Source organism: Vigna unguiculata, chromosome 10, assembly GCF_004118075.2.
Source record: "Vigna unguiculata cultivar IT97K-499-35 chromosome 10, ASM411807v1, whole genome shotgun sequence".
NCBI classification, from domain to species: Eukaryota; Viridiplantae; Streptophyta; class Magnoliopsida; order Fabales; family Fabaceae; genus Vigna; species Vigna unguiculata.
The window spans coordinates 41,243,409-41,268,538 of record NC_040288.1 but is presented as its reverse complement, the minus strand read 5'-3'; the positions used below and the strand labels follow the sequence as shown (position 1 = coordinate 41,268,538).

Sequence of the window (25,130 nt, the reverse complement as noted above, 5' to 3'; positions counted from 1 at the left end):
TGTCCAAACCATATTTCACGATATTATACAGTTTTAAACCAGTTGCAGTGCTTGGTGTACAAAAACGGAAACGTAAAAAGGCACTTATGGAGTCAGACAAGGACACTTAAATCTCCAACCAGAAAACTTTATTTTTAATTCAATGTTCAATTTGAAATACTTAATGAAGTTTTATGATGATTGATGGTGATGGAAATACTTTTATGGCCTTTGGATTGTGTACAAATTTATCATTATGTAATGATAGACTAGAAGAACAGTTGCAGTACTTCCTGTACAAAAATTACAACGTAAAAAGGCACTTATGGAGTCACAAGAGGACACTTAAATCTCGAACCAGAAAACTTTATTTTTAATTCAATCTTCAATTTCAAATACTTATTGAAGTTTTTTGCTGATGATTGATGGTGATGGAATTATTTGGACGGCCTTTGGATTATGTCCAAACCATATTTCACGTAATTATACAGTTTAAAAGCAGTTGCAGTACTGCGTGTACAAAACGTAAAACGTAAAAAGACACTTATGGACTAACAAAAGGACACTTGATTCGAACTCGAAAAGTTGGTTTTTAAAAAAATGTTAATGAACAACAAACATATTGAATCCAATATAGGCAAATCCTGCACGAATTACACAATTCTAGTTTTGTTGCTCATTGCAAAAAACATCAAATGTCATTCACAAACAACAACCACAAAGCTGAGAATGTGTTTGTCAATGTCATCGCAGTTGAATGTAGAGTGTCATATCCACCAAAAAATGTGATATTCATTAAACTTACAACCTGCAAAAAAATAGATTTTGTTAAGTTGAGGAACAATTTGGGGAACAACTCATCAAAATGCCATTTCAATCATCGAACAAGAAAATACGATAATGGGGTTTCATTTCCGGAAAAACATCACAAAAATAGTGGTTTCATTTGGGGAAGAACATCATAAAAATAGGGGTTTGTAATCGGATAGTAAAACATACCAGAGCACCCTTTGATTTGCAGAACAAGAACACTTCAAAGTAGGGCTTCTAATTCGACGCACGAAGCTATGGCAGCAATCTGCACTCTCGCCGCACTCAAGCCGCACTCAAGCCGCACTCTCGCCGCACTCAAGCCGCACTCTTGCCTTTAGTTTAAACCGCAAGTGAAAGTTCTGTTTTTCTAACTTTTCCTTTTTCCTCTCTTGCGCGTGTATCACAACCTCACAATTCACTCCAACTTCTCTCACGCGTTTCTGGTCCCATTTCCTTAAAAATTATTAAAATATTAAGTGTCACGTAGGCGGGTAACTTTGGGGGTCAAAAAAAAGAGGCATTCTATCATTATCCTTTTTTTTTTATCAAAGTGGTATTTCTTTTTTTAAAAACAAAATGACCCCCTTTGTTTATCTCAGATTGTCTCATCTAATGGAGAGCTAATGTTTAAACTTAATACATATCTCAAAAAGTAAATTAACATGCTAGAATTAAGCATTTTGTCTAAAATATTTACGATATCAATGCATTTTAATAAAATATGATATTTATAGTAAATGGTAATAGAAATATAATTGTTTAAGTTTCTTTATAATGTATCCCGTTAGCATAAGTTTTAGTTTTTAATAATTATCCTAAAAATATTAATTAAAAATAATAAACAAATAATTTTATTAAAAATAGGATGAAATACATCATCATATTTTCTTAAAAAATAAAACTGTAAGGCCACAGCATGGATTGAAGAATTTCTCAGATCCAGCCAGAGGAAAAGAGAGAAGTGGTGGACGACGTGGAGGCACTTAGTTCTCGATTTTCCCGGTATAATCCAATCCAAAATTGTGTGGTCAAAGTTATTCCTTCCCAGGTCTACGTGTCTGCCTTTTAACGTATTAACGCGAAGTCCAATTGCTAATGCTCATACAGAAGAAACACGGGCCACTCACATTTTCTGGTTCCAATGTAAGCCAAAACAAACTAGTTGGAGTCTTCTGGTACGCATGCACGCACTTTTAAAGCTTTTGTGGAAGCACATTCAACGGAGTTTGGTTTTTCAGCCGTAATAGCTAAATCATGAACGCCACAGCGTCGGCAACAGCAGCTAATAGCAGCTTTTACTCACAGACACAGTGCAGACTTTCCTCGGACATTCGAGGATCAATTCCTTTCTCAAAAATGAAACGTTTTCTGTTCTTCAATGACGTTCATCCACGGAAGTATCCTTTGATGCTAGTCCCCAGGGCTGCTGATCCAAATACAGGCAAGGACAGCGACGTGGGCGAAGACGAGGTACAAAAGCAGCAGCGTGTGATGCAACAACCACCCATGTCCCTTAGCCTGGATGACGTCAACCCTGTGGGTCTGGGTCGAAGATCGCGGCAGTTATTCGATGAAGTTTGGAGAAAGTTCTCGGGATTGGGTCAGATTTCTAGGACAATCCGCTCCGATGATCAGGAGGCTCTCGATGCCCTTCTCGTTCGCGAAGGACCCATGTGCGAGTTCGCAATCCCTGGCGCTCAGAATACTACTGTACTCGTTGTTGGTGCCACTAGCCGCATCGGTCGCATCGTTGTTCGAAAGCTCATGCTCAGGGGTTACTCTGTAAAGGTGCCCTGCCTTTACTCAGTACTCTATTTATAGTTCAGTTTATCATTATGGCCCTCGTTATTAAATAATAAACTAAACTAGACGAAACTCGTTCAACAATAAACAAACGAGGCAGTCAATTGTTGCTTGAAATGAAATGGCTGATCAATATAAACTGGTCTAAGATATTGATTTTATTTTTTTTTCTGTAATGAAGGCTTTGGTAAGGAAAGCAGATCAAGAGGTGGTAGACCTGCTTCCAAGGTCAGTAGAGATAGTTATTGGAGATGTTGGTGATCCCACCACTGTCAAAGCTGCCGTAGAAGGTTGCAACAAAATAATATATTGTGCCACTGCACGCTCTGCTATCACTGGGGATCTCTTCAGGGTTGATCATCGAGGAGTTTATAATCTAACCAAAGCATTTCAGGTTTGTCTCCACACTTTCTCTACACAGACATTAAAGAAAGAAAAGGAAAAACAGCGCGACTTTGTATTCCTGCCTTCGTGAAAGGAAAATTATAAAGTTAGAATCTAGACAAATCCCACTCTCATTTAGATATATAGAAATGCCTTTTAACGTATTAACACAGACCCACGCTGCCTGGTAAAAAATAAACTGGACTTAATTTCAGGATCACAATAACAAATTGGCACAATCACGGGCTGGGAAAAGCAGCAAAAGTAAGCTCTTGATTGCCAAATTCAAATCTGAATCTTCATTGCATGGATGGGACGTTCGTCAAGGAACTTACTTCCAAGATGTACTTGCCACAAAATATGATGGTGGTATGGATGCCAAGTTTGAGTTCACCGAGAATGGAGATGCTGTTTTTTCAGGTATATCTGGTGGATATTAATGAACCATACCAACAGGTTTACAATATTTGTTGCATATGATTGAGAACTCTGCATATTATTAGCTTTGTTAAATTGAATGACCCGTAGCTAAAACAACAGATTTTTGAAAGTCTGATTTTATGCTATTTTTTAGGATTTTGATTACAAGCTATAGGTGTAACAGAGTTTTAGGCATTTGCTCCTTAAATTATGCTTGTGAAGTTGCAGCTAGTCTTCTGCATATTTCTGTTTTCCTTTGTATAAATTCAGATGCATATCATTCAGTGGAATAGCCTGTGTCAATTCACAAAACATGCATGCATTGCTTTTATTTTAGCATCTTATAATTTTTTAATAATTAACAAAATGGCATTAGATATTTCCCTATCAAGTCATATGTCCCTATTTAATGTAATCAAATCATGTCTCTAACATAATCAAATTATATCTCTAACTCTCTCTGTCAAGTTAGAGCATATGTATCATATGAGACAAACTTGTTACAAATGACATTAATACAAGACTTGTGAGAGACCTAGTAATCATGTAGTCAACTGACAATGTAAATAATGACAAAGGTAGTAGATATTTCCTTGACATGAATTATCTTTGTCAAAGTGACCATCAATTTTCTATATGCTTGGTTGTTTCAATTCATAAATTTAGACACTTTCCTTCAAGTTGGAACATATATATCATATGAGTCAAGCTTGTTAAAATGGTTAGAGGGCATGACGATAAACAATAATTGCCTGCAAAACATCGTTAGTAAACAGTACTCACTAGAAAAACATTGGCGGTAAACAATACTTGCTGGAGAAACAATGGCATAAACAATACTCGCTCGCAGACCCTTGGTGGTAAAACAGCTGGCCAGACAAGAAATTGTGGGAAAGTTATAAATGATGAACAGTGTTGTAAATAGCATATTATTAGCATAAAAAATATTCTCAATATCACCAAAGCAATAAGGAAAAAATATCCTTAGAATCTTCCTATTCATTTCAATATATTTTTATTACTTTTTTAAAAGCTTTGGTTGTTACAAATAGACATGAGAATGTTATTGATGTAACTACTATAATAAAATAATTATTTATTTTCTTACATAGTTCAAGTTGGTATCAAAGTTCCCAATTTTAGGAGTCCTGTTTCTGCTCCCTTGTTAACTGCCGTCACCTCTGTTGTTAACCATTGTCATTGAGGTTAGTGGTGGGCCAGAAAGGTATGCTTGACCCATCACCGCCGTAGATAGGGTTGTCGAGACCTTTTGAGCACCCAAGGGGTGGCATCTCACTTGACTTTGATTTGGTTCTGCTGATCTTTTTTTGTTAAGAATCAAAGTGTGATAAGAGCTGAGTCTCTATTATCTCTTTGTTGTGTTTTTCAATGTCTAATATGGAAGCTTTTAGAGAGGAACATGATCATTTGAGAACAATGATTGAATCAATGACTAAATCCTATAGATCATATACCCTAACTATGAAAGATAAGAAAGGTACGAGTACATTCAATACTATCGGCCCTCTCTCTCATGTTGTTTGGATTCTTGATTCAGTAGCAACTGATCACATGACTCTTTTACCATTGCTCTTCAATTCATATGTCAAGATGATCACAGGACAACTCATTAGAGTTGAAATGGTGATAATGTACCCATATGTGGATATGGGAATATTACTTTAGAATCATTTATTTTATTAAAAGATATTTTATATGTCCCACAACTAAACAATAGTCTTTTCTTTATACAAAAGCCTACAAAAGATTTGAACTCTTCAGTAACTTTTGTCTGTTCTTGTGTATTTGAGGTCCTTGTCATGAGGAAGATATTTTTAATTGCTAAGTAGCAGAATGATTTGTATATGACAAAAACAAAACAAATGTTATAAGCTAACAAGCAACATAAAAAAGGTGGACAAATTCCCAAATATGGCTTCATCCTAAAAGACTCTAGCATTCCTCCTTCAACCTTATAACATAACTATTCCCTCATTTGTTCACTACCAAGTCTTTTGAGTCTTTTAAATGTGACATTTGTTAATTGTCAAAACATCATCATGCATCTTATCCTGTATCGAGTAAAAAGAGTAATTTCTCATTTGACTTGATTCACTTTGATATTTGGGGACCTATTTTAGAATCTATTTCTTGAGCAAAATGTTTTGTTACTTTTATTGATGATTGTACTTGTGTCACATGGACACATGATAAAAAGTAAATTTGAGGTTTTCAATTTTTTTTTTAATTTTTGCTGTCTTGTCCAAATTCAATTTGGAAAAAATATCAAAAGAATTGTGTCTGATAATAGTACTGAATATGAATTGTCCAAATTTTTTTCTCGTGATGGTACTCTTCATCAACTAAGATGTGTTAACACTCCATAACAAAATGGAGTTTCAAAAAGGAAATATCATCATCTTCTAGAGGTGGTTAGAGCCCTACTTTTTCCGATTTCCTTTGCTAAAGCCTATTGGGGAGAAACTATGCTAATTGTAGCCTACCTCATCACTAGGTTACCCACTTGTATCTTAAATAACATTAATCTTTGAGTTTTTTTTTTTGTTATTTATTGCCTCTACTATAGTGTCAAATCTACCTTATCAAGTATTTGGATATTCTGCTTTTGTTCACTAATCACAATGAATTAGATCCTAGAGCTCTTAGTTGTTTATTTGTTGGTTATCATACTAAAGAAAAAGGATACAAATATTATCATACTCTATATCACTGTGGATGTCACCTTTCATAAAACATAATCCTTTTCTGTCATTGTTCACTAATCACAATGAATTAGATCCTAGAGCTCTTAGTTGTTTATTTGTTGGTTATCATACTAAAGAAAAAGGGTACAAATATTATCATACTAAGAGCCGTCATGTCTATATCACTGTGGATGTCACCTTTCATAAAACATAATCCTTTTCTGTCAGCATTATGCTTCAGGTGGGAGAAAGCACTTGAAGCAGAGGAGCTTTCCCTTTGTCATTACCATATTTATCTTTGCAGGATGCTCAAGATCCAAGTGATGATGCCACCAAAAAAGGATTGAACCAATCTACAATGAGGAAATAGAAAAATATGATTGTTTTTGTGCTATTGTTTAGAATTTTGTTATGTCTCTACATGTGACATGTTTAGGCATTTTTCCCATAAATTATGTTTACGTAGTGGTTAGTTTCTGCATATTTCCTTTTTTTCTGTCTAAATTTAGATGCTTGATATCATTCAATAAAATAGCCTTTATCAGTTCACAAAATATACATGCTCTGTTGTTTTTTGTTTTAGCTCCTTATATTTTTTGAGTAGCCAACAACTCTTACCCACTCACATATCTTCATATTGAGCTCAGGGTATGTATTCAATAGAGGTGGCTACGTGGAACTATCAAAAAGCTTTCCCTACCATTAGGTTATACTCTTGACAGGTATGGAAAATTGGATAGATGACTGTTGTGGATAAGATAACCATCCAAAATTTTCTGTATAATTTTACTTTGCTAAAATTTGGAAGTTCTTAGTGCATTCACGCGTAATTAGTTTATCTATAATGATAGGTATGAGGGTCTGGTTCTCTCTGTTGGTGGCAATGGAAGATCTTATGTATTGATTCTAGAAGCTGGTCCTTCAGCAGATCCAAGTCAGAGTAGATTGTATTTTGCAAGAATTAGTACAAAAGTGGGATTTTGTAGGGTAAGAATCATTTTCCTTTTAACAAATTATGATTCTCATTTCTCACTATCCCGCTTTGAAATTCCATCACTTTTAGAAACTTTCATGTCTCCTGTCTGTATTACTATGACAGGTTAGAGTACCATTTTCGTCGTTCCGTCCAGTGAAACCAGATGATCCAGTGTTAGATCCTTTTCTTGTACATACTTTGACAATACGCTTTGAGCCAAGAAGACAGGTTGAGTTCCTTACGGTTTTTCATTCACTTTCTTGAACTTAGCTTCTATTTTAGGACCTCGTATCTGTCTTTTTAATATAATTTCCATTTTATCAATATAATTCCCCAGCATTTTATCCTCCTTTCTTTTCCTAATAGCATCAAAAATAGGTCTAAAGAAGAAACAATCTCAAAATTGCAGAAATTCTATGCTCATGACTGAAATCTAGAGAAATAACTGTTGCAACATTTCTATGCAATCAAAGGTTATGGTAGTTTCCAAATTCTTATAATGCGATGTTATTTATTTTTGTTGTCCAACTATTAATGTTATATCCAAGTCAGTTTTTTATTATTATTTAATTTTGTACTAACAGTGCATTTCATTTTATTGTTTAGTTGTTTGTAGTTGTTGACAGTTACAAAACAGTGTAACCTCCTAGTAACTACGAACAACTGAAAATAAAGAGAATAAAGTAGTCATGAAATGACACTGCTAGTAAACAATAAAATAATAGTAAAAAACTGACTTAGATATAACATTAATACGACTGAAAACCTGAACTATAGAAGGAATTATACATTCCAAAATTATTCAGGGAAGAACTGTGTGGAGGGGCTCATTAATAATGGAACCCAAATTTTTAAGTCGTTAAAGATAAACCTTCCGAAATGATCAATTATTATAAGAAAAGGAAAACTATTTAAATTTCTCCCATTTAAAGCTTTTTAAATCATCTATGCTATTGTTAGTGAAAAACCAACACGGCAAGTGCACCGGTTGCACATAGTAAGTAATAAGTATTTTTATCGTTCTCTCCCAAGGGACTTGTGCAACGCATGACAACTCTCGCAATTGACAACTCAATTAGACACAAAGTTCACACAAACACAATGAAAACTCTTTTTGTATTTTATGATACAGTTGGTGTGCAATAAGAAATAAACATAGTGTATTTACAATTTGTCAAGATTAGACTTCAACCATTTCATTCTCATGCATTCTAAATTATCCCAATTCCATAGTCATGTTAAAATCAATTCGTAAGAATACTTAAATCCTATTCCTAGAGCCTTTGAGCCTATGATTACTCATCAAGTTTCAATTTCTTGAATCCTCAACAAGTGAAATCATGCATTAGTTTCAAGAATCTAAGATTACTAATGAACCAAGTTCTATTCCTAGATGCAAGCATCCATTAGGTATTTAATTTCAAATCTAGGTTCTAAAGATGTTTCCCAACACCTCAAGAACCACAAACAAGCCATGGGTGATTAAACCACAACAAGCATTAAGCATAGAAATCAAATACTAACATGAATTGGAAAAGCATAAAATTAACAACACAATTTTACACAAGAATTCAATGTTTTACATCTAATCTCAACAAATAGAAATTGCTCTCTATGGTGGAGAACCTAGGGTTTTACAAAATTGAAGAATAGGGAAGAAATTGGAACCATAAAGTAGAAACAATCCCTCTCCCAAGGTTCTTGAATACTGCTTCATGCTCTAATTGTGCCTCCCATTCGCATCTACGCCTCCAATTTTGTAGCCCATCATCCTCTCCAACCCAAAAGAGGTAAAACCTCCATGGATGAAGAAGGAGACTCAAGAAGGAGAAGGGAGAGATTCCCAACACCCCTAATAGCCTCCAAGAGTCTCTCCCAAGCACCCAAGGTGTTTCTATTCGTAAAAAAAATGAGGAATCCCCTAATACTCTCATAGAAACATGATTAAATAACCATATTCGCGTATTGGGGTCGATATTCTCGCCCAGCGGCTTCACACTCGCCCAGCGAGGCCTAAAATCGACGTTCTCAGACATGTAACTCGTTGGGCGAGCCATATTTTCGCCCAACGACCGAAATACTGCAGTTCTGGTCTGTCATTTTCGCCCAGCGAGCCACCAGCTCGCCCAGCGAGTGACCCTGGCGCCCAATGGTCGCTTTTTGGCCTTCCAAGGGTGGTCCAAGGCACTGTATACATATATGTGAGTCCTTTCTCCATGTTTGTAGTGCTGGACTTGATCTCGGTGCCCCTCGACATGATTATTTGTGTAAAAATCAATCTTTCATGTCCAATCATGCTTCCTTGAGTTTTAGCTTGTTTTCCTCCACCAAAATTGCTTTCTATTGTTTTATTTCACACACTCATAATAGAGATTAGAAGTAAAAAAACATAAAACAACTAAAATACGAAACAATGCAAAAACAACATAAACTAGAGGATTAAACAAGATAAAAGTTAGGTATGAGTTGATTTTATTCACAAAACTTAACATCAGTAAAAGGTAAAAAACAACGTTATTAGCTATATGACCCAAGACTTTAGGAGTTAGATAACAAATGCATGAAGTTAAATACATTCAGAAACAAAAAAACGTAAATTAAAGCTAAGAGGGAGTCTATGACTCTGTCTTTTCAATTCTGTATGAGATTGTGATCATACTTGAAAGAATTAATATGAAACAAACAAGATTTTTATTAAACTGATTCATTTGTGTGAAAGTAATGAAAAACTAGGCCTAAGGTTAATTCCCTCTATGTAGAACATACACATAGGGTTGTATATTTATAATGAAGAATAATACAGGGAAATATGGCAAATACACATAAATGTGGTAAATATAAGATATTGTGACTAACAATATCTTAGAATTTGAAATAGTACACTAGTATCTGCATATAGAGAACTCTAACCCTATAGTAATAATTATAAAAACATCTCTAGAACCTTCTACCAACTTCTAACAACCTGTAGTAGAACATTTAATATCCTACTAACATACTCCCTCTCAAGCTGGTGAATGGATATCTATCATTTCCAGCTTGCATGTGAGATCATGAAATAGCTCAGTAGGAAGACCTTTTTGTGACCAAATATGTTAAATGATGCCCAGGTGGAACATACGAAGTACTGATAAGACCACTATCCAATTTTTCTTTAATAAAGTGTTGATCTATCTTTGTGTTTTGCCCTATCATGCTGAACTGGATTGTGAGCAATGCTAGAAGCTGACTTATTATCACAATAAAGAGTCATTGGTTCTTCATATGCCACTTTAAGATCATTTAGAATAATTTGTAACCATAACAATTCACACACCCTATGTGCCATAGCTTGGAATTTAACCTCTGCACTAGACCTTGCAACAACATTTTGTTTCTTACATCTCGAAGTTACCAATTTTACACCCAAGAACATGCAATATCTTGAGTTTTCCTATCTATAATAGATGCTGCATAATTTGCATTAGTATACACTTTCATTTTTAATTTTTCATTCCTCTTGAAAAATAATCCCCTTCCCGGACTTTACTTCAAATATTGAAAGATTTTGTATACAACTTGTAAATGTCTCTCCCTGGGATCATGCATGAATTGACTAACTATACTCACAACATATGCCATTTGAGGTCTAGTGTGAGCTAAGTGAGCTTCCCAACAAGTCTTTGATATTGGATTTTATTCACAATATGCCTTCATCTCTCCAAGTTCTATGGTTTTGTTCAATAGGAACTCTTTTGTCTTACAATCAATCTTGCCTATTTCTTTGAGAAGATTAGGAACATAGTTTCTTTGGGATTTAAAGCTACCTTTCTTTGACTAAGCAACTTCTATCTCAAGGAAGTACTTTAATTTTCCAAAGGAATAAGTTCCCAAGTGCCTCTAGAATGTAAATTGATCATCTTCTCTACCATTACATGCCACCATCCGGGACCAGCCATGGCTTCTCCCGTAGTCTTAAGAACAGTGTTATCAATATCGGATAACGGAAAATATCGGCAAGCAAAAAATCCGTTATAAAGTTATAACGGAAATCATATCGGGTTATAGCGAAAAGTATAATTTTTGAAAAAATAATTATAGAGAAAGAAGAGAAGTAGAAAAAAATTTGAAAAAAAAGGAGTTGACAGTGGCGACAGGCGGCAGTGGCTGACTGTGGCAGCCGGAGGCAGGCGGCGGTGGCTGATTGTGACGGTAGGCGACAGGCGGCAGTGGCTGACAATGGTGGGCAGCAGCAACTGGTGGTGGCAGTTGTGGCTCTTAGTTGCAGTAACTAAGGCCAAAGTTGAAAGAATAAGAGAAGAGATGTTTTAATGGATATTTAACTGCATTAGTAATATTTTACTGCAGTAACTAGTAAAAGAATAAGAAAAGGGCCACAGTAAAATATAAAAGAAAAAGAGAGGAGGGGTTTTGGACTTAGGTTAGGTCAAATAATGTTAGTGGGCCTGACCCAAATTAAACCTCAGTAAAACTGATGGAGTAAAACGCATAGAAGGATGAAATTAGGGTTTATTTGTGGCAGCCACCGCCTATCTCATCTCCCACACTACTCATCTCTTCTCAGACACGGTAGCTGCAGTATCTCTTCCACTTTGCTACTGCTTGTCTCTTTCTTCAGTTCTCTTTTTTCGCCATTACCGTTTCGCCACCGCCAGCCGCCATGCGAAAAGCGGCCGCCACGAGCCGTCACAGGAAACCCGCTTCGCCTCCGTCATGTTGTGGCGGTAGGTCGGGAAACCGCAACCGATTTCCGCCATGGTGCCGCCATGGCCGAAATTTGATAACATTGCTTAAGAATAGACACAAAATCCAAAGAAGATATTAAGGAGAAAAAGGATCGATACAAACAATCATAATTAATGGAAAACGATAAAGATGGTTAGAATTACAAGAGGAACGAATACATTTCCGTATTGCGATAGAGATTTCGGGTGTAGGAGGTGTGGGTGGATGGAACAGGAGATGATGCTTGAAGATTGTTTGAGTGATTCATATTAAGTTTATAAGAATAATTAATTTGTTATTCAATCTCATTACATACATTTGATGTTAGTGTGTATAAATATAATTGATTATGTCTTTAATAGATTATTCTATACATGTAACACCTAGCTGTTAGGGATCCTCAATTACTCCATGTAAATAGGAAATCTCCTATAATCCCTCCCCCTTTATTGAATATTAATGTAAAGATATTCTGCAGTGCCTATTTAAGAAAAGGGTGTTGCAGAATCACAGACAAGTCATTCTGAAATACAATCTTGAGTATTGGATTGAAGTATGTTTTCACATACCGTGATATTGTGACATGGTATCAGAGCCTGGTTTGGTGTATACAAGACGTCGTCTTCCTTCTGGTACCCTTCCTGATTCTGCTCCGACACTTGATTCTGTCCCTCCGCCGGCACTTGATCCTGTCACCTCTGTTCTACCTCTTCGTCGGTCCACTCGATCATCAAAACCTCCTGATTGGTATGGCTTCTTTACACCTATTTCTTTATTCACTACATTGTCGTCTATTTCTATTCCTTCTAGTTATACCCAGGCAATGGAACATGACTGTTGGAAAAAGGCAATGCAAGAAGAACTACAAGCACTTCAAGAAAATCACACATGGGATATTGTGTCTTGTCCTCCCACGGTAAAACCTATTGGAAGTAAATGGGTGTTCTCTATCAAACTTCGATCTGATGGCTCTTTAGATCGCTATAAAGCTCGACTGGTCGCTCTTGGTAATAGACAAGAGTATGGGATTGATTATGAGGAGACATTCGCTCCTGTTGCTAAGATGACTACAATTCGGACTATCCTTGCTATTGCTGCTTCTCAATCTTGGCCATTGCATCAAATGGATGTGAAGAATGCTTTTCTTCACGGTGATCTCAAAGAAGAAATCTATATGAAACTTCCTTCTGGTATGCTTCCTTCTTCCTCTTCTGATGTTTGTAAACTTCGACGTTCCTTGTATGGGCTTAAACAGGCTCCTCGGGCTTGGTTTGAGAAGTTTCGTACTACTCTGCTTAAGTTCTCCTTTACGCAGAGTCAATATGACTATTCTCTCTTCTTTCACAAGTCTACTGTCGGTATCGTTCTCCTGTTGGTTTATGTGGATGATCTCATTATTACGGGAACTGATCATGAGTTAATTATTAAGTTGCAAACTGCGCTCCATGCAACATTTCGCATGAAAGATCTTGGACAACTCACATATTTTCTGGGATTGGAGGTTCATCATCGATCCAATGGCATTTTTTTAAACCAACAAAAGTATATTCAAGATTTAATCAAATTGGCGGGTTTAGTTGGAACTACTTCAGTTGATACTCCTATGGAAGTAAATGTCAAGTACAGGAAAGATGAAGGAGATCTCTTGCCTGATCCCACTCTCTATCGGCGTCTGGTAGGCAGTCTTATTTATCTCACCACTACTAGACCTGACATTTCGTATGCTGTTCACCAGGTCAGCCAATTTATGTCTTCTCCTCGTCATCTTCATTTTGCTGCGGTTCGTCGTATTATCCGCTATCTTAAAGGTTCATCTGCACGTGGGTTGTTCTTTCCCAAAGCCTCATCTTTACAGCTTATGGCCTATAGTGATGCTGATTGGGCAGGATGTCCGGATACTCGTCGGTCTACTACTGGTTGGTGTATGTTTCTTGGTGATGCCTTAATTTCTTGGAAATGTAAGAAGCAAGATCGTGTTTCTAAATCTTCTACTGAGGTTGAATATCGTTCAATGTCAGCTGCTTGTGCTGAAGTTATATGGTTACGTAGTCTTTTGGACCAGCTTGGGTTTTCCCAACCTACCTCTACACCTCTTCATGCAGACAATACAAGTGCTATTCAGATTGCTGCAAATCCAGTGTTCCATGAACGTACCAAGCATATTGAAGTGGATTGTCATTATATTCGAGAGGCCTTGACCAACAATGTCATCTCTCTTCCTTACATCTCTATTGATTTTCAAGTTGCAGATATCTTTACCAAAGCTATGACTCGACAGCGCCATCAGTTTCTTGTTGGCAAATTGTTGCTGGTTGATTTACCAGCATCAATTTGAGGGGGGATGTTAGTGTGTATAAATATAATTGATTATGTCTTTAATAGATTATTCTATACATGTAACACCTAGTTGTTAGGGATCCTCAATTACTCCATGTAAATAGGAAATCTCCTATAATCCCTCCCCCTTTATTGAATATTAATGTAAAGATATTCTGCAGTGCCTATTTAAGAAAAGGATGTTGCAGAATCACAGACAAGTCATTCTGAAATACAATCTTGAGTATTGGATTGAAGTATGTTTTCACATACCGTGATATTGTGACATTTGATATATACATACATTCATTAAATAAATTTGGAAATAAGTACTGCCTATTTTAGGAAACAAATCCCTAAGATTGTGGGATTAATATAGTAGTAATAAACATAATTAAAAACAATAGGAATCAAATCTAAAACATATTAAAATATTTCAACACTCCCTCTAAAGCTGGTGAATAATTGTTTTTCCATTCCCAACTTAGATATAATTCTCTCGATGTTACTGCTCTTTAGTCCCTAGGTGTATGTCTGCAATCTGCTTTGAGTACACATATGGGGTGCAAACCAAGCCACTATCAAGCTTTTCGCAATTTGCCTTGAGTACACACATATTAAGGGCAAACACTATCAAGCTTTTCTTTGATAAAATGTTTGTCCACTTCTATGTGTTTAGTTTTATCATGTTGTAGAGGGTTGTGAGCTATCCTGATTAGATTTATTGTCACAATATAATCTCATATGTCCATCCCATTTTATTTTTAAGTTTTCCAGTATAATCTTCAACCCTAACAGCTCATATATTCTTCGAGCCATTGTTCGAAATTCTGCTTCGGCACTACCACACTTTGCTTTTTATTCTTCCAAATTAGTAGCTTTCCACCGAGGAAGGTGCAATATCCAATAATTGACCTCTTATCCATAACTGAACCTGCATAATCAGCATCAATATATGTCTCAAGATTAACATTCTTGTTTTTTTGAACAAAATTCCTCTTCCTATTATCCCTTTTAAATATTAGACAAGTCTAAGAGCAGCTTGTAAATGTAATTCTTTTGGTTGATGCATGAATGGACTGGCTAGACTCATAGCAAAAGCTATATCTGGTCTAGTGTGAGATAGATAAATAAGTCTCCCCTACAATTTGCCATTGATGGGGAACTAGGGAATGCTACAGAAAGAGGCATCAATTTGCTTCCATTGAGCTTGACCAGTGCTGGAAATATCTTTGGCTTGTTTGGTTATGTGGCTGTCATGACCTTGACCTTGAAACCACAACTGGTAGCAACAGTCCAAGAACAGTAGTTACTTGTTGGATCAATTTTTCACATGGAATCCGCGGAACAATGCTAAAAGTCATTGAGATGTAGAATTTGAATAGGAGTTGTTGAAAGCCATGTGGAATAAACCAAAACAATGTGCCTGGATGTGGGAAAGGAGGCAAGGGATGTGCTGTTAGGTGAATTGTGTTCGAAGAAAGGGAAAAATGACAATCTGTTATGGGTGAGTGAAACGAGGCTTGGTGGTTGCTGAGGGCAGTTTTAGTAGCATGGTCACGGAGGAAAAGAGTACAGTGGTCGCAGGGTACTTTTCACCTGATAGGAAACGAAAGGGATTAGAAAACTAAAACTATTGATACCATGTAAGGATTATTTGAATGTTATGTCAAAGTAAGTTATTTGATGAAGAATACCTTATGAATTCAAAAAGGATTGAAACTAAGAAGACACGTTCACGACCATTGTTAGTTCGTAAAATTTTAGTAGACGCGCCGAATTTATTTTGAATTTCACGTAAAGAAAAATAAAAATAATTTTTCATTAAAAATAGTCAAGTACATAAGAAAAAATCGTCACCAAGAGTAGCAAAGTAAGGAAAACCCAAAGTTGAACTTACATCGCTAGGACCCAAATACTTAAATGAACCAAGTCAAAAGGGAAGGATGTATTTTATTAACTTGAGCACTATAGGTATGACAATTGTGTTTTTCCAAACGGACAAGCCTCACATTGTGAAGATGAATTGTAAGAAAAACCTGGAACCATAAGACACATTATAGTAATACAACAAATTCTTGCTAATAATCAAGGATCAATGACCCTAATTTCCTGGAATCTGTATCAGCTAATTATTAACAAATCTGTAAGAGCTAATGACCAATTACATTCTAACAATAATAAAGCAGAGAAGACCCCTGTAAGTGCAAACGAGGGTGGTAAAATGAGAGGGATGAAACAGTGCCTATAGTTCATAACCTGCTGTGATTACGCTAACAGCAAATAATGGAATTCTGCTATGAATTCTCTGAACAGAAAACATAAGTTTACTGAAATGAAAAAGATGATTACAAGAGCTTTTGAGGTTGCCTGTTTATAGGAAGCTGAGACTATTCATATTACAATAATAGATGGGCCTTACTAAAAGCCCAATCAATAAGCTAAGAAGTCTCTATAACAACAGATGAAAAAAATTTAAAGTAGAAGCAAAACTGCTTAGTAATTCTACTATACTCCATCGGGAGTGTATTTTAAGTTCAAAGAGGAGGTAATAGGGGAAATAATACGTTTTCTTAAATCTGGGTTGCACAATGCAACCTGCTGGGTCCTAGGATTCAAAACCAGGCTGCAACCTTGTATGAGCTCGAGTATACAACTCATCATTCTCCATACAAGAAATAAATAAGCCAATTCCTGTGCAGTATTATGATAGAACTGCTTATTAAGAACTGAAAATACAAGTTAAAAATCTTTATTGCTTTACTCCAATACTGCACCTACCAAAGTAGTAGGTATAGAAGTGGCATAGAATGTTACAAGTAATTCCCTCCTCTGACTCTTCACAACTCTCCGACTTTTCCTCTTTTCAAAAGAACTGCCACCCCAATCCTAACCCTGGATTATTTATAATAGTCCATTACAGTTGGCACACCCCCTTATTTATTAGACTTAAATATACATTTGGTCCCTATTTTTGTTAAAATTATTCAATTTAGTCCCTATTTTCGTTGTTTGTTCAATTTGGTCCTCATTTTTGTAAAATCGCATTCAATCGAGTCCTTTTGGCAAACGGTGTTAAAATTGTTAACGGAATAGTGACACAGTGGAACTGTTTGGGTTACGTGTCAAATTTTTGGCAGTGACGTTGGCACAGTGAAGTTGGCACAGTGAAATTTTATGGCCATTGTAGGTTTAAAAGTCAGTGAAATTGATTTGGGGAAGAAATTAGGGTTTGAGAGGTTTCAAGCAAAATTGTGTCCAGCAAGAAACTTGTGCACAATCCAGTTGGTGATTCAGAATTCGTGTTTGAGAGGTATGTCTCCTCTTGCTTGACAATCTCCAAGCGCAATCTCGAAGCTTCAATCACAAATCACTCTCCAAGCGCAAATTTCCCTCTTCGCGAATCCTAATTGATGAACAAGAAACTCCACCACCCAAGAACCCTAATTTTCCCCTTTCTCACCAACCCTAATTTTTCCCTATCTCTCGACCTCTCGAATGCCCAATTTCAATTTTTCACTCAACGAACTCTCGAACTCTCAAATGCCCAATTTCCTCTCGAACTCTCGCTACAGTAAACCCTCAATTCAAATTTTTTAATTTTTTAACTTTACCATGTTTTATCTTTTTACGTAATTCAAACTTTGTTCTCCAATTTCTTTTCAACGAAAACACTGTGCCAACGTGTGCGATCATATATTCAAAATTTTGACACGTAACCCAAACAGTTCCACCGTGTCACTGTTCCGTTAACAATTTTAACACTGTTTGGCAAAAGGATTCGATTGAATGCGATTTTACAAAAATGAGGACCAAATTGAACAAACAACGAAAATAAGGACCAAATTGAATAATTTTAACAAAAATAGAGACCAAATGTATATTTAAGCCTATTTATTGCGTCTCTTATAGACTATACCAAACCTACCATATTAATTCTAGCTATTTTCGCGGAGAGAAGTTTCTAGAAAATTTAAATCAATTTGTACTTCCAATAAAAATAATTCATAAGGCATTTATCTTAAACAAAATTTTTCTTCACTTTCTAATATAGGCTCATTTCATTGGCGGCTTGGTAACAGCATCTTGCTTACGGACCTTCCAAAATTAAGAACATAAATATACAAGAATTTCTTATAAGCTCCTTTAAGCCATGAAATTCCTTCATTTACGCGAGACTTATAATTTTGGGGATTCCACTAATAGACAAATTGGATAAGAACCTGACTCCCACAGTGGAACTCTTACTTCTTGTCCAAGAGAGGCTTCTCGCATAAATCCATTCCTAACATCTGATCAGTGATTGTGAAAAGAGAATAGTATCATGTACATTTTCTAATGGCTATCATCTTCCTTTCCTGTTAAATACCTTATATTTTAAACTTGTATTTTTATTTTTCAATAGTGTATAATTGAAGTGTCCTGATCCTTAATTCATTTTTGTTTCAGAAGCCTGTTGAAGTAAACACAACAACGAAACAGGATTTAAGAAGTTTTAAGCTTATATTGGAATATATTAAAGCCTTGCCTGTAAGTTCTTCAATGCAATTTCATTTTATCGTGGAATAAACTACAATGTTATCATATACTTCTCTAATGTTCATTGTTTATGTTTTGTAAAGCAATAATTCAATTGAAGATATAGGAGTAATTCCCCCTGTGTTGAAAATATATATAGGGTACTGTATTTATAATAAAAAAAATATGGGTTAAGCCCAAAACAAAAATAATGATAGGCAAAGATAATATGAAAAGAGATAAGATAAGATATCTAACTTCTTAAGAAGTAGATTTTAAGTCTAACTCAACTTCACAAAACCGTCTTGTAAAGTGAAGTTTACACTTATTTATATACTATAAATTGATCGTATCTCTAGTTGATGTAAGACTTCCAACAATTACAACGAGACTAGTTAGATGAGTGAGGGTCAATTAGTTTTTCCCTTTCCATTTCTACTTGAGATAATAAATTACAATATCCTGTCAATGTTGTGGAATATGGACTGTAAAGAGCAAAATTTGTTTATTTTATAAGAATATTTATTTTTCTATTTTGTAAGGCATAGTTGTTGTTACGAAAGTAAAAATCTTTTACGAACTATGGCTATTTTAGGAGAGATCATTGAAGTATTTTTTGTTGAGCTACACAAATGTCCGTTCACAAAAACATTACATTCTAGAAGTCCAATTTTGGGCTAAGTGGGAGTGTTAATATCCCACCCTGGCTGATTATATGGCTTAAGTAATTCTCCTTCTTTAACTAGCTTCTGGATTTGAATTAAACCCAAAAGGAATAAATTTGAGCACAAAACAAGTGGTGCCTTACAGAATATAATATACAAGCCATTTATGTCTTAGCCTAATAGTTAAGTCTTTTGGGTGAAGACACTCAAATTGTTCTTATATCATATTTCGAACATCATATTGCTCTTTGAAATTTACTTTTTTCCATTCACTAGTCTTTCTTTCCTCTTCTCTCTCTCTCTCTCTCTCTCTCTCTCTCTCTCTCTCTCTCTCTCTCACACACACACACACACACACACTATTTCTTTGTCACAATTGTTTCTCTATTCATTGGAAGGTGATATACATAAATTTTTTCTTCTAATGCTTTTCAACTTAAACTACTTGGTTATTAAGATAAAAAAATGAATAAAGAAAAGAAAAATGTGTATTGAATATCAGAGATTTTACAAGTGATGAGTTCCTGTTTACAACTAGATATATAGCTCCTGTTTAAGAATTAACAACTTGGGCCAATCTTTGTTAAGACAAACTCTTTTCATCTTATATAGTATTTAACTTTGTCTTTTCTACTCAATGTGGGACTTTGATTCACACTTGAATTATTCCCAACAATCTCCTCTCAAGGGTGAGGTTTTCTTTTTCCATATGATATATTTTCCCTCAGGTGTATGGTGACCCTTTTTTCTTATGGTTATGTTGTCAACCACCTGAACCATCGGCATACAGTAACCTTTTTTGTTATGGTTATGTTGTCAATCACCTCGAATCATCAGCATTTGACACTATTTTTAACTCAAAACCTTAAGACATTGGGATTATGAGTCTTTCATCTTATATAATATTTAACTGTTTTTTCTACCCAATGTGAGACTCTAACTCACACTTGGATTATTCTCAACACTATGCTATAATTACTTACTCTAAGAAACTATTCTCTTTAGCGACCGAGCACTATCACATCAAAAAGCGGAGACCAAACAACTTTTAGGTTGTCAAACACATGTCTAAAGAGGGAGGAGGCGGGCACCCTAAGTTGACGACCCTACCCACCAATGGACTAAAGGGGGCAAGCGAACAGGAACCAACCAAGTACCCAAACCGCTTGATTGACCCCTTCATACATACTTGATTCATTAGGGACAGGGATGACACCAATCATCAAATAAGTGCGAGTATAATTGGACTCTGTGAACAGTATTGTAGGCATACAATCTTGCATTACTCTTTTTGCAGATCATGCTCTGCTTGTTGCCAACAATGTGAAAAAAGAAAACGTAAAAGACTACTTTTTCTTTTAAATTAGAAACAAATTTTTTTATTGCATAACTATAAAAGCCTACTTAACAAGGCATCGAGATGATTTATGTTTTGCTATAATGTTACAGGAACTTAACACTCTAATGTAAAATCTCCGTGTGAATGTATTGCAGACTGGGCAAGAAACTGATTTTGTCTTAGTTTCATGTTCTGGACTAGGAATTGAGCCTTCCAGACGGGACCAGGTTCTTAAAGCCAAGAGGGTTGGTTTAATTTATTTGTTTTATTTTGTTTCTTTTACTTAGTTGAAAGTTGCTACTTCTCCTTTCTATTTTTCGGTCATGTCTAATCATGTTAATGTTGAATTCTCTAGGCTGGCGAAGATTCCCTAAGAAGATCTGGCCTCGGATACACAATAGTTCGTCCTGGTCCATTGCAGGTAAAGTTTCCATTATTACTCGCAGATATGTAATTGATTTAGTTATAGAAATAAGTGTTCCTGTTACACAAATGAGTATTTACCAAAATTTCATATTGAGTAATATGAAGAATGGAAAAGTAGGAAGCTATAATAAAAAATAAGAGTTGATTTGAATGTTGTCACCATAACTCAGAAGTCTCCTAGTGTATGAAGAACTTGGGTAGCTGTGACACATGAGGGTTTTCAATTTTTTCAATAAAAATTGTATAAGAAGCTTGTAACTTGTCCAAACAAATTGTATTAGAAAGTTTGTTATTTTGTCTAAAAAATTGTATGAAAAAGTTTGTATGCACCAATCTTGGATGCCCACCCAAAGTGAGTGTACCTACAATGATGGGTTATAAACTTATAAGGTTTACTAGTGATATTAAAAAAAAAAGGGTTGATATGCAAGTAGGCCCCTGATCTTTTAAAAGAATATTAGTTAAGTCCCTGCACAAAATATTGTAGTTAAGTCCTTCGTGTTCTACAATATTGGGTTGTGCTATAGTTAGTTTATAGCGACCTAAAATAAATAACAATGTGTTGTTGTTTTATTAACTCCAGGAACAATTATAGACATTGTAGAAGATCAAGGATCGAATTACAAATTTTTAGTTCAGGGGCCTGCCCAATCAAAAGTTTCCAAGTTGTATTAAACAAAAATAATTGTCTTTCTCAGATCCTTAATTAAATAGGTGTTAGTGGTTTGTATGTAATACTGTCTCCCAAATACTGATTATGTTATCAAAATGTAGCCACTACCATTGAGATACTATATCCCAAACACTGATTAGTGTTAGGGTCATTTTTAAGAGCCGCATTGCAGCAGGCTAGTATATGTTGTATTTCATACATTTGATGTCTAATCAATGTCAAGGCAATATTTTAGGCTTTATGTATACCCTAAATCCTAAAATGAAGCTTGTGTTAAAGTTAGGCTATGGAAGGTTTTTAAGAGACATGACTTGACTGCTACATTCCAGTATAATTATTCAGTATAGTAAATTATCAGTGCCTCTCGACAGCTGAATGTAATATTGTGTGTCACTGTGCTTCGCATTCTGTTTGTAGAAACAATTTGGTGTTCTTCTCTTGTCAACTAACTTTCAGTTTTTTTCTGACAGGAAGAACCTGGAGGGCAGCGTGCGCTAATATTTGATCAAGGAAACAGAATATCTCAGGTTAGTCTATTCTATTCCGTGCTAAAGGAGAGTAGCAACACACTTATTACACTCTTTTTTATTAGTTTGAAAATAAGAAATGAGGCACGTGTTTAGTGGGACCCCAGGTGAATTTCACCCAATAAAGAGACAGTGAATGAGAAGGGAAGTCTCAGAGGGTTGCAATCAGATACACATGCCATTTTTTAAAGTCTTCTCTTTCGATCTTTATGTGCTTTACTTATTGTATTTCATATGCCCATAAATTTTGTATTAAATGACGATCAGTATAACGCCAGTTACTAAACTTGATTTTCAGGGCATCAGCTGTGCTGATGTAGCTGATATATGTGTAAAAGCACTGCATGATACAACTGCAAGAAACAAAAGTTTTGATGTGAGTAAACCCTGTTTCATTTCAAGATTGAACTTTGATCCTAAATGAAACTAAACCTCTTCAACCTTATTCTGTAGGTATGTTACGAGTATATTGCTGAAGATGGAAGGGAGCTTTATGAGCTGGTATGGGAATAATGATTGATCGCATTTTTCTTAAGAGAAAAAATATGATGAAAATAAACTGGTTACTTTATGTGTCTGCTTAGGTTGCACACTTGCCCGACAAAGCAAATAACTACTTGACACCAGCACTTTCGGTCTTAGAGAAGAATACCTGATGATCCCTTGTTCGGACAGATACTTTGCAGAAGTAAGATTTCATAAATTTGCTACCTATGTTCTTCTGCTTCTACATGACTTCCCTGATTTATTTATGTAACTATTTTTTCTGTATATATATTCTTGTATAACCCAAAACAACGAGATGAGAAATTAAATATGTCTATAAATTCTTCTTTGAAATTGAAACCATACAATAAATATACTGATTTCACTTTTAGACTCTTTAAATTGAGTTTTAATTTGTGTGTTTATTTTAAAAGTGGTAACTTTTGGTTTTTTGCTAGGATACATTAACGGGATGGTTAATTCTCAAGCATGGAAAACATGATTCGTTGAAATTATGAAAATCGGGTATCATGATTTCAAGACCTGGTTGGTTATGCATATATATAGAGACTAAAAAAATTTCCGATATAAGGTTTGAAAATAATCGTTTTGAATATAGAGGTTTCTTTCTCTTCTCGTAAATTTTAGTGAAATAACTTCACAACACAATTTTCTTTTTGTGATAAATTATGTTAGCATAAATATGAAGTCTTGACATTCTTATTGGCTTGACATCTTACAGCGATTTAATTATCTGCCCTTGATAGTTTCGTCACAAGATTTGTAATCCAAAATCAATTAAATCTTATTGATTTCCGAAAATCAGCCCAACATTTAATTATCATTAAATTTATTGCATTCTAAAATCAATAAAAAAATGGAATCATAGAATTAACCAAAAAAACCTGTCCATGATACTAATAGAAATATTGAATTTATTTTAGTTAAAATTATGCATACTAAATGACAAAAGGAAAAATACCTTAATCGAATTTCGAGAATTTTTCTTTCAAAACGTATGAAAGTCTTACACTTGTATCACGTCAAGACCGACCTTTGATGTGTCAATCTTCAATAGTAAAAAATTGTAATATTAATATGATAAAAATAACTTTCAAAGAGATTTTGGATTTTGAAACTGCTCCTTTGTTTTTAAAAAAGAAACAGAGCCAAAGAGTGTACTTTTTATGTTAAGCCTCATATATATATATATATATATATATATATATATATATATATAAGTTTTAATGTCATCTTATGAAAAATATAAAAAAAATTCACATAATGTTTTTCTTTTTATTTTAAAATCTTTTTCTAGATTTGTTGCTTTTAGTAACAAATCAGATATTAATAAATAAATTTATTTGCTTATTAATTTATTGACTAAGTTTTACTCGATCATTTTATAGATTTTCATATTTTATATTAATTATACTTTTAGTGTTAATAAAGTATATAGTAATATTTTACTTAAAAAATATTAATTAATTAAAATTAAAGTTTTTAATTTAATCAATAATATTTTACTCGTCCAACTAAGATTAGAAGTGTGATCCCATATATTCGTTACTAAATCGATAATAAATTAACCTTTTAATTTATTAATGAAGATTGGTGTCTATCAATACTTCTTAACACTCAAATAGTATAAAATATCTTTTACTTTAGAACCACTCAAAGATTAATATAATATTTCATTCCATCACAACATTTATGTTAAGTTATGTTAATTCTATGGTATAACTCTCAAATTTCAATAAGTTAAGACATGTAAATGACTTAAAAAACTCTTTTCTCCTTTCATTTATAATACTCTGACCAAGGTTTTTATTTATATAAAGTTCAAACTCATTATCAAAAGTTGATAGACTCTTTATTGATTAATCATTAATCCCACAAAAATTTAATCATACTCAATAATCATTAAACTAACATCACAAAACATTAGATGTCCAATATCAAAGTGCAATAAATAACTTGTTAATTTTATGATAAAATTCAAGTGTAAGGAAATTATATATTTTTTCAAAAGAATTTTCCATTGACAATTCAAAGATAATATTAACATTAGGAATTCTCCTTTAGTCTCTTCAATGGTCATATCTCTATATATACCATTTATATGTGTAATTAAAAAAAATGAGATCTTTTAATCTTTATCTTATAAATACCACTACTCATATTAATCTATCAGAATTAATGATGTTTATCCTCAATAATCCTATGATCAAGAATAATTTAAATTAAAATTATATATGACTTATTTTTCATTATTATAATCGTTATTATAATAATAAATTTTTAACTTTAACCAAAGATATTATTGAGTTCACTACTGGTATTTTAGGTATTGTCCTATGCTGAATTGAAAATAC

General features: G+C 34.5%; 1 protein-coding gene across 1 annotated transcript; it reads left to right on the top strand.

The window, feature by feature from the left end:
- The first annotated feature begins 1,753 nt into the window (after positions 1-1,753).
- On the top strand, positions 1,754-23,487 carry LOC114166717. Its single transcript, XM_028051497.1, is given in 15 exon segments — positions 1,754-2,580; positions 2,777-2,989; positions 3,195-3,399; positions 6,752-6,784; positions 6,787-6,826; positions 6,956-7,091; positions 7,204-7,308; positions 18,571-18,651; positions 20,799-20,888; positions 20,999-21,064; positions 22,213-22,269; positions 22,568-22,645; positions 22,723-22,770; positions 22,854-22,957; positions 23,214-23,487. Coding segments are annotated over 14 exon segments (1,758 nt in total). The 5' UTR covers positions 1,754-2,046; the 3' UTR covers positions 22,926-22,957; positions 23,214-23,487.
- The last annotated feature ends 1,643 nt before the right edge of the window (positions 23,488-25,130 follow it).